Source organism: Pteropus alecto, unplaced genomic scaffold (genome assembly GCF_000325575.1).
Source record: "Pteropus alecto unplaced genomic scaffold, ASM32557v1 scaffold143, whole genome shotgun sequence".
Classification (NCBI taxonomy): Eukaryota; Metazoa; Chordata; class Mammalia; order Chiroptera; family Pteropodidae; genus Pteropus; species Pteropus alecto.
In genome coordinates, this window is record NW_006434828.1 from 4,354,009 (window position 1) to 4,364,957 (window position 10,949).

General features: G+C 57.6%; 1 protein-coding gene across 1 annotated transcript in view; it reads right to left on the minus strand.

Annotated features, from left to right (window-relative positions):
* Positions 1–10,949, minus strand: part of PASK (PAS domain containing serine/threonine kinase) — a 33,382-nt gene that overhangs the window by 11,336 nt on the left and 11,097 nt on the right. Inside the window, exons 7-12 of the mRNA XM_015587833.2 lie at positions 10,731–10,947; positions 9,094–9,241; positions 7,203–7,356; positions 3,319–4,556; positions 2,220–2,401; positions 1,685–1,852 (exon numbers count right to left, since the gene is read on the minus strand). Coding sequence (XP_015443319.1) covers positions 1,685–1,852; positions 2,220–2,401; positions 3,319–4,556; positions 7,203–7,356; positions 9,094–9,241; positions 10,731–10,947 — 2,107 coding nt within the window. The remainder of the gene's footprint in view (positions 1–1,684; positions 1,853–2,219; positions 2,402–3,318; positions 4,557–7,202; positions 7,357–9,093; positions 9,242–10,730; positions 10,948–10,949) is intronic.

Genomic DNA, 10,949 nt, shown 5'->3' on the forward strand with positions numbered 1-10,949 from the left:
AAGAAAGAAGAAGAAGAAAATCAAGTTGCTGGCAAAAGTCAAAAAGCAAAAGTCACTCCAAAATTACACTAGATGACTCCAGACATGGTATCTAAAAAGTTCTAAGAGGAAAAAGGCCTATCGTCACACATCCTTCCTAGGAAAATTAATGACAAATATATTCCAACAAATGAAAAACTAACACAGGAAAGAGAAGAAACGATATAAAAATAATGGAGACTTAACAGAAGGACAAGAGTCAAACACTGAAAACTACAAGAACATTGTCGAAAGAAACAAGATCTAAATAAGTGGAAAGACACCCCATGTTCCTGGGTGACACGATCCGATACTGTTCAGATGGCAAAACTCCCCCAAACTGACCTGAGCGAGACCCCAGGGCTGTGCCATCCTGTGAGCTGTAGCTTAACTCTTAAAAGTCTATTTTCTGGTTGGCCGCTGTCCTTGATCATGGCCTAACAGTATGTAAAATGACACCTCTGTTTTCTGAAAGGCAAAAATACTCATGTGTTTCCTTTTACCCAAGAGAAGAACTTTGGGGCTTCCTTCTTCTTCCTTGGGGTCTAAAGGTCTAAAGAAACCCCTAGGGCCTATCGGATTCCTGATTCAAAACAAGAACGAGAAGATCCGACTCAGAGAAATTAAAGGTGACAACGGGAACTTAAGAATTAGACTGCATGGAAGCACGTGACGGCAGTAGCAGTTTGTGTTAACGTGGCCAAAGTGTACTCAGAAGACCCGACGCAGTAAATGCTTTCAGTATGAGGAACAGCTTAAACACTACTCAGTCCAATAAGCTGGAAAAATAGCAATAGTAACTCATAGGAAGTATGAGAAACAATTAAAAGAAAACAAAAATATTTGATGAATGAAACAGACAATTCTTTGGCAAGTCTAGCAAAGAAAAGAGAGGGAACGTAAGGATTCGGACAGCCGAGGGGACGCCGCTCGCCACAGACACAAGCCCAGGCACAACAGCGCACACACTGATGCACCAACGCGCCTCTGCAGGGCTCACACGGCTTACACACAGGAAGGAAGAAGAAAGTCTTACGTGAGAATATAAACGGGGAAAAAGTTCCAAATAAAAATATTTGCAAACCAAATTCAGCAACACATTAAGAGTGTTGAAACATAATCAAGGACCGATTCTACGAACGGGAGCTCTTTACGTCAATTACAGGAACACAGATATGCTCATCTCAAAAGACGCTAAAAAGACATTTGATAGAACTCGACATTTATTCTTTACAAAAACATTAGTGAGCAGAAAATAAAACGAAATATCCTCAAACAGAAGGTATCCATCAGGAAATAAAAGGGGCCAGTGTAATGCACAGGGGCACGGCAGGAGAAGCGTGGCGTACCTGTCACTTCACCGGGCTCTGCAGGTCCTGCCAGGCGACAGGAGGGAAGGCAAAGCAAGGGTGACGAGACACAAACAGAAAAGGAGAGACAACTGTCATGGCGGGCAGAGGGATGCTCGTTCATCTAGAAAACCACAAGGGCCCACTGAAACGTCACTAGAAGCAGAAAGACTTTGACGCAGATATACGACGTGTCGGCTCAGACACGCAGCTTTGGCAAAAGCCAGCGTCAGTGAGCGGAAGGCCAGGGGGCAGGACCCCACGTTGCCCTCCCAGGAGTGGGCGGGCCGGCCCGCTGCCCTCCAGGGGCCGAGTACCTCCTTGTTCTCCTCCTTGTGCACCGCAGTCCACACGAAGCCGAAGGCCCCGCTGCCCAGGGGGCTCAGCGTGCTGTACTTGTGGGAGTAGGCGCCCTCGCAGGCCGCCAGCCCTTCCAGCTCCACCGCCCCAGGGGCTTCCGCAAACCACGGCCAGCTCCTGAGCGTCTGCAAGTGCAAAGGACGGTCTGCGGGGCCACACGCGGCCGTGCCAACACAGAGGAGGCAGCAGCAGGCGTGGGTCACCCCACGTTCCCTGCAGCTGTGGGAACAGCAGCACTTGGGCCTCCCGTGCCCTTGGGGACCCGAGAGCCAGGCGGCCTCGACACACAGTCAGAGTGTATTTACACCCCACCCTGCACGTGGGGCACACGCACACTTAAAATCCTACACGTGGCTTCATACTTACACAGGACATTAGAAGACAGTGTTAAAAAGCCACGAACAGACTGTCTCCCATCCCAGGGGAAACAGACAGAACCACTGGCTGAGAACCCTCCCCACACAGAAAGGCGGGGCTGCGGCAGAGGCCCACCTGGCCCCGGCTGGCCCCGGGGAGCTCACACACGGAGTGGCTGGAGCTGGGCAGGCTGGCCAGGAGCAGGTGGGTCCGTGGGGCCGGGGCCAGGTGGCTGTGCAGGAGGTCCTTCACCAGCCAGCAGCAGAAGAGGGGCGTGGGGCCCCGGAGCTCCACCCGCTTCACCTGGAAGTGCACACCTGGAAGGGGAGGCGAGAACGCACAACCTGCGCTGATTCCTGAGGAAGAAAGCACGCTCGCCTGCACGGCACGGGGACCACACGGAGCGCTGAGGACAGTGGACAGAGGGCACCCAGGAGAAGGGAGGCGTGGAGGGCGGCATCCCGTCCACGGGAAGCACTTGGGAGACCTGCCAACGCAGATGAGCCTGGAAAACGTGCCCCCAACACGCCTGACACGCGGGAGTCTCTGCCTCCGAGTGAAGGAGTGTGAGGGCTCCAGTGCAAATGTGCAGGTGTGCCTGCTGCAGTCCACGGAGCCACGATGAACCACGCGCACACACGTGTGGAGGCGTCCTCACGCGCGCCCCCCGCAGGGTAAACACCAAAGCAAGCCCGGGTGTCTTTTTCATGGGTGGGAGGCTGACCGGCAATTTTCTTTTTGTTTCTATTTTCTAATATTTCTCCAATAACATGTATTACTTACATAACTTTTTAAAGTTTAGAATGAAAGCCTTACTAAGCAACACTACAGACTCAGCAATGAAAACACAACTGGCTAAAATAACGTTAGCTATTAAGAAATTAGGAAAATAAGGAGGAAAATAAAACAAATAAAATGAACCTCAAAGGGGCAAGCGAAAGGGCCTGACCATAACACCCTCCCACAGCGAAGATTTTTAGAGATCAGAGGAGCCTGAACCCCAAAAGCTCATGAAGAACCACCACGAACACCTCATTTGGCTTCTTTCTCCACCCCTCAGGGTGACCCCCAGACTAGGCCAGCAGCTCCCGGAGCCCACCCTTCCTGGGCATGCGCACTTGTCATCCTAATCTTCAAAACCCTACCAGGGTGAAGCCCCAGCAGAGCCCAGGACGAGGAAGCCCCACAGGCCACCACGTGTGCCCGGGGCCGCCACGCCTCCCCCAGGACGCACTCAGCAGCGAGCCGTCTCGGTGGCAGCAGCTCCCGGCGTAGGTGCCCTCCTGGATCTCGCACTGCGGGCCGGCGGCCCTGGGCATCGCCGAGCTGTCCCCTCTCACAGGCGTGGAGGTGACCTGGATGCTCAGCCTCGGCTCCTCCGACGGGCACGTGTCCGCGGGGCCGGCTCCCAGCATGGCCAGGATGCGGCCCGGGGTCTCTCTGCCATTCACGCCGTCACACTCCAAGGACTCCAAATGGGTGTCAGACGGTTCTGGCCGGTCGCGGTCCAGAGGGCACTCACGGAAGCACTGGCCTTCGCCAAGAGCACAGTAGGTGCCAGCCAGCAATAACAGCTCCCTGTCATCCACTGCCTCTGACCTCGGCCCATGTACCGCACTCACATCCACATCGGAGCCCGCCAGGGAAGGAGAGGCTGTCCCCACATGCTCAGACGAGGCACAGGAACAGTTTGAAGAAGTTCGGTCCGCCCACTCGCTGAAAAAGAGCTCCTTGAGGTTCCAGGAGAACGAATTCCCACTGGCCTCCCGGGCCCCCACCGTGTCCAGGGCGCCAGGGACGTCCGTGGCCAGGGCGTAGCAGGCCGCGGAGCTGCCAGAGCGGCCGGCGTGCAGGTCTTGCCCACCGAGGTCACACAGCGACACAGGGGCGGAGAGCGAAGGGTGCTCGGCTGGGACCAGCTCGATGTACGAGACACCCAGAGGCCCCCCAAAGCTCGATCTGGACAGCTGCTCCTTAATTAAGCAGGTCCGCAGCTCCTCCCGGTCATTCTGCGCTCCCAGCCACGGCTCCTCCAAAGCGGGCCTGGAGGCCAAAAATCGCAGCCCAGAGGGGCTGGGAGCTGAGGCCGGGCTCCCCTGGGGCACACTGTGCTCGCCCTCACATCCAGGGTGCAGCCCCAGCAGGCCCGCCCCTGTCGGCTGCCCTGCAGAGTCATCCCGAAGGTCTGGGTTACTGGCACTGCTCAAGTCCGTGCATTCCAGCTGTGCTGCCTGGGATAGGCCGCTCGCTTCCGCGCTCTCGTACCCATCCTCAGTTGGGGTCTGAGTTTCAGAACTGTCGCATGAAACAAATGACCTGGTGTCCACCATGTCAGACCTGCCTCCTCCCAGGACGTCCTGTTGGAGACTCTCTGTTGGGGCAGGTTCCGCTTTCTCTGGGACAGGGTCCCGCTGGTCCTCAGGCAGTGACCGTTCCTGGGCTGCCGGGCTTCCTTCTGGGATGCTGTCCACCCTGGGGATTATGATACAGATGACACTGACTTAGGAGCCATGGAGAAGTCAAAAAGAGAGACCACATGGCCTTCTCCTCTATGAGAGACAAGTACAAAGCACTCAACAGCATAAACTTATGACAGAGAAAAAAACACTAAATTTTCTAACCAAGTTAAAAAATAAAGCACCAACTCGTATTTCCAGCTGAATCCATGTTTAGCAATGATTACTCAGAGACTACCGCGGAGCGCCCAGGACCACACGCTCAACACCGAGTCGGGACGCCCTTTCCCAGTGGGCGGGCGCCCCCAGCCAAGCACCCAGCCTCGGCCACACGGCGGGCACCTCGCGGAGGGTGGGAACAGAGGGGAGAAGAGACTCAAGAGTGTTGTGTGTCCTGTGTAAAGCTGACCTGTTACTGGCTGCAAATGGCACCTGACCTCACGGCCAACAGGAAACAGCTCAGAAGGGCCAGCGCAAGGACCAGGAGGGCCTGGGGTAGGGGCTGCCAGGCTCCTGAGAGCTGGGACAGAGGGCGAGGACAGAGGGCTCACGGGCATGTTCAGCACAGGGTGGCCACCAAGGAAGAGGCTGCCACAGCCCAGACAGTTTACAGGCGGCTGGCCCAGCTGCTGTGGCACCCACTCGACTGACTTGCGCCAGCCCCAGGCCGGACACCAGCACCAAGACCAACAGAATGCAGCCATGCGCAGCCTCGCCAGGCAAACACGCCGCCGACCTGGCCAACCTTACCCCAGAGGTTCAGAGAGGCCCACGAGAGCGAGGACGGGTGCCACAGAGGAAGGAACCACGAGCAGAGCTCTGAGGGGCAGAGAAGTTGGCTGGGGGCCGAGAGGTGAGGCCAGGGGCTGCAGAGGCCAGGCGAACGTTATCTGCATCTCTCGCCACATCCACCCCTCCACCCTATCCATCGACGGAGGAGACCAGCCCTGTGCCAGGCTCGGGGGCTGCAGGTCCTCTGCGTGGTCGGCAGATGAGGCAGCAGCGTCTCACTCCCCTCGGCAAGCCGGCAGCAACCCCTCTGATGTGGCCACAGGGTCAGGCCCGGGGCAGCTCTGCAAGATCCCTCCTGTCTCCACGCCTCCCCAGCAGCCAGGTGTCACCCTGTCGCTAAATTCTGGCTGAGATGAGGAAATGGGGGTGGGTCTTCTCCCCCTCCCCTCCCTTCTCCTCCACTGCCCAAGTCTGCAAGCTGTGATAAGCAGCGGGGACATGGGGACCCGAGACCCCCTGGCTGTCTGGGGGCCTCGCTCAGGGCCTCGGCACCTCGTCTATAGTCTAACGGTCCACTCGGCTTCCTCGGCAGCCGGCCGAGCTCCCGGGGCACTGGGAGGGCAAGCACACGGCCTGGAGGAGACACTGACTCGGTCCCCAGAACACGAAACGCTCAGGGTCTCGCTTCCCGACTTGTTCCTCAATCCCCAGCCTTGCTGTTTTCACTGTTTTAGCTCATTTCCTTGACTGGACCATAATTCGTAGAAACGAGCCTGCAAGTCTTTTGCGATGTTCATCTGTTGAGCGAATACGTGAGTGAGTGAACGCGTGAAGGAAACGGTAGTGACTGCACCGTGTGTGTTAGAGACGCAAATCACTGCTCAGAACTGAGAGGCTGAGCTGCCCGCCTCGGGGGGAAGCAGGGGAGCGACTCACTGGGGGCACCTCCTCACTGCACGGCACGAAGCTCAGTGCAGAGCAGAGCATGCGCCCCCCGAGACACCCCAGCAGCGAGCGGCCTCGGGGCAGGCCCATCCTGCAGCATGCACCCCTGCCACGGGCAGAGCCACCCCTCATCTGCGGATGAGCACACGGCAAGGAGGGCGAGCAGCCACACTGCCCACATCACCAAGAGTGGGCTCCATGGTCAAGTAAGAAGAGGCCAGGGAGTCTAAGCGAACAACAGGAAGCAGCCGCAGTACCCGCCCACAGGAGACTCCCCCTGAACCGAGGGTTGGACGTGAGGCAGTCGGAGCCTGCAGCACACAGAAGGTCTTCGAGACATACACGTGTGTGCACGTGTGCGTATATCCAGAGGACGCCCTGCGCAGTGTGATCCTATTAGTGCTACAGGGACAAGGGCAGCCGTGCGTGAGTACACGCACGCACACGCATCGTGTACTTTTATAGTTAAGTGCATTGAGGAATGCTCTAGAAAGATATAACTGCTCGCAGAGGCGCCCTGGGGGAGGTTGGGATCTAATTAGGAGAACTTAGTTTTTTGTTATTCTTCTGTACTTTAGAAAAAAGCGTCCTGGCCCCAGGGCATGAGGGGTGCTGGGTCCCGGTGCGAGAGCAGAAAGTGCATGGGTCACACGCACACCCAGTGTGTGGCACATGACTGCTTGCTCTGCTCTGCACGAGAGGACTGTGATAGCGGGTTTTTTATTCTTACTTTTCTAAATTTTCCAAATTTTCCAACATGAACTTCTTTTAGTCTAAACAGAATACTTCATTTAAGCCTGTACACACAGGACAGATTCAAATGGTTCTAAAAATGAGAAAATTCTGCTTATCAGTTCCCTGGAAACTACTAAAAGTTTCCTTACAGGTGAACGAGGGCTGTCACATAGAGGCTGCTGGGGACTGCACCAGGTAACATGGAGGAACTTGGCCTTCAGTTCACCTGCACCTCTGACAGAGGACTTACCCCGGAGTGGGCCGAGAGGGGAGGGAAGAAGGGCGACCACCTCCAGGGTCCGCTTGGGCCTGGGACTCAGCGACGGCTTCTTGGCTGCCCAGTGGCTTTAGGGTGTCAGCTCGTGGCAGTGTGTGGTCACCAGCAAGCACGTTAGCCTCTGGACCTAGCAAAAGAGTGTTTCCTATTCACAGGCCCCTGCAGATGGGTCTCTTCTTCTCCCCACGACTCAACAGCCGGGCAGGGCTGGCCTCCTAACTCCATCACACCTGCCCGCAGCATGTCCCAGATCCAGCCACCTCTCAACATCCAACGGGCACCCCAGATCAGGCCAGCACCCTCTGCTCTCCCCGCGGCTTTGTCCTGGGCCCTGCCCTCAGCAACATGAGCCCACCGACTTGAGTTAGAGCAGGGCCCTCATCGGCCGATGGCCCCCTCAGGGCTCCAGCCCCTAAGATGACCCCACGGCCCTGCGGCCTGACTGCTGCCACCCCAGGCCTCCCGGCCACACGCGGAGCTGCTGCCCCGCTCCGGAATGCCGTCCCTGCCACCTCTCCAGGGGGCCTTCATAGGCCCCAGAGTGAAGGCTGCACGTCCCACTGCTAGTCCCTTCCCGTACACGGCACCTATGCTGTGAGCCACCCGCCTCCCCACCAGCTCTACGGGGCCCAGCGCAACTCTGCGCGACAGGGCCTAGCGCACCGCAGGTCAGTCGCGCCAGAGGGGCGAGACCATTCTTATCAGCCAGCAGTCAGACGAAGGGATCGTAGCCTCTGGCTGACACCACGTCTCCAATGCATAAAGGAAACCCCATGTTAAAAAGTGGCCATTTGAAGAGTCACCGACTAACACGGCACTTTTTAAAGCAAAACACCTCAGTCTGACTTCTAGTGCCCCCAAGTGACACTGTGGGGCAAGCTGCGTCCCCCGTGACGGGGGTGGGACCACATGCTAAAGAAACATCTCACGAAGCCCAGAAAACTGAACACCATCTGACAACAAATGTTCATTTTACCAGTCAGATGCTGTAGTCACATTATTCCCTCAGCAACTGTATTAAATCTACTGTGTTTATTCAAACACCAGGTCTTTTCACAAATCTATCCTCAGGTGACAGTACATAAACCACCCTGGGCTTGCCAGGGGTCAACGGCATCGCATGAGTGCCATCTTGTCCTGACGTGTGACCCTGCCACTGCTGCTTGGACTGTCTCGTGGCCTCGTTGCCTACGTTCCCCCCCACAAAACAGAGGCCAGAGACCCAGCACCGCACCCCATCAGCCCACGGGGACAGGGAGGAGGCGGCCGAGCCGGGGTGCAGCTCCTCCTGGCTCATTGTCCACAGAAGGCAAGTACCAAGGAGGCTGCAAAGCGGCCCACTCCCTCCCAGGAGCCCAGAGCCAGGGAGGGTCCCACTCCTCGCAAGGCCCTCAGAGCCTGCCCTCACAGCACGCGGCCTAAGGCAGTCAGCAAGGGGGGGCTTGGGAGACATTTGGGGATAACTTTAGATGTTAATCAGAAGGACAGCGATGAGCATAATAAAGAAACCCTGCTGTGACAATTTAGTTCAGGGTTGGCCAGTGTCCATTTCAGCTCAGCCTTAAACTAGGTAGAGCCGCAGAGGTGACTGAGAGAAGACTGTCAAGCAGCTCCTGCGTCCTAGACACACCCCCGGGGGGATCGTCCTGGGGGAGTGCCAGTCCTCTCTGCTAACACAGCAGTGAGACACACGTGTCCCATCCCTGGAAACACTAAGGCCCACAGGACAGAGGAACACCGAGCCCACGCAAACTGTGCCCCCCGCCCCCGCACACCACACCCCCACAGCCCAGCTCCCTGCAGTCCCCTGGGACGGCACGGGCAGGGTGGAGCAGGCGCCTGAGAAAAGAAGGCTAAGCCTCACCCTGGCCCTGCTGGGGGTCCCTGGGGAGCTCCCCGGGCCCACTCTGGCTGCCCAGGTCCAGGCAGCGGGCCAGGTCTGGTGGCAGTAAGGAACAGTCGTACGCGAGGTCCATGTGGTGGTAGAAGCCAGGGATCAGGAAGGTGATGTTCTAGAAAACAGACAGCAGCACTCAGACCCCCAACAGGCCAGACCCGCCGGACCGCCCGCCGCCCCTCCTCCCCCCCAGGAGAAAAGGAAGCCGCAGCGAGCAGGTCTCTGGGTGTGTCGTTCCTCCAGAGGGGGGAGACCCATCGAACTCCTCCGCCAGGCCTCACAATCAACAAAGAATTCATGACTTTCCCCCTTTTTCTTGTGAAAAAAAGAAAATGAACACCCTATGAAGCAGGTTGTTCCGACACCTACACATCTTTCAAGCAGATGCCTAACCTTCACCCATGTTCTCCTCAGGCCTAGGAGCCCGCGTTGGCAAACTTCTTACTCGGCTCTCAGGGAGTGACTGTGCCCTGGCAGTAAAGGACAAAAGGCCCTCAAGCCACAGGAAATTGACCCCCGGGATCCAGCCAGACTGTGCCAGGGGTGGTTTCTGAGGGTCCAGGCCCAGGGGCTGCAGGGACACAGGCCTTCCCTGAGCCAGCATGCCCCCGCTCCCAGCCGGCCCTTTGTCTCGTGAATCTAGAACACACTCTAATCCCGGGTGGGGGGAGAGGGCACCCACCGCACTCTCTCTGAAGGGACCAGCCACTTGCCTTCTTAGTAGTCCTATTACGCAACAGAGAGAGACCTGTTTCTGGAGCCTCAGATGAGATCAAAGTTCTGACCGGCTGTCACTGGGTCTGGAGTCCGCCCCAGTGTTTGACAAGAGAGGATGGGCGCTCTGCTCTGTGTGGCAGCAGCCCGTGGGGCACACGCCACAGGCCTGCACCTGCATCTAGGAGCCAGACTAGCCAGGCCATCAAGCAGGGGGCTCATGTCCCCTCCCGGGGAGCCCAGGGAACCACTGAGACCGCCAGAGGAGGGGCATTCTGAGGCTGCCTAAGGCATAGCCCCAGCTGGCAGAATGAGCCTAGGGAGGACACCACTGTAGCTGATTCCACAGGGAACAAAATGAGCCGTTCCACTAAAGTTCAGCCCAAAGGGCCAATTTGTGACCAAAACACTCTGGGTCTCTGGTGGTTTGTTTGCAGTAACTGATATAGGACTGCTCAGTGACCTCGGATAAGAGGAAAGGGACAGCTGCCACTCCCGGGAGCCTGGCCCTCAGCATGGAGACTTCTACCTCCTTACATTCAAGGAAAGTGCAGTACAAGAAAGAAGGTTCTAGAAACACCTTCCTCTGACCCTGACTGCATGACGGCTCCCCCATGGCCCCCAGGACAGTCAGGGATGTGCAGACAAGCCCCACCTGGGGGTGCAGAGAGAATTGCCACAGCCGCCACACGCCCTTGTCCAAGAACTCAGACTGGACTCGCTCAGGAAGAGCCCCTCCCTTCCTCGGGTGGCCCTGGGGATGGCCCGCAGGGTCACGGGGTGCTCAGTGTGGGGTCCAGAGGAACGAACGGGGAGTGGGGCCGGCAAGCAGGACTGGGAGAGGCGGAAGCTATGGGACACGGACCAGCACCCCCATGGGGAGGCCCCACCTTGCCCAGGAGCTCAGACTTCCCGTAACCGAACAACGTCAGCGCGAAGCTGTGGTTGATGCCGTAGATGGTCCCGTCCGGCAGGAGGGTGACAAGGCCGCTGACGGTGGAGAACGCCCAGACGGACGCCCAGTAACCCTGCTGCGGGGCCCCGGGGCCGCCCTCTGCCTCCTCCCCGCTGGGTCTGGACTTCAGCTTTATGCTCAGAGGGAAGGTGGC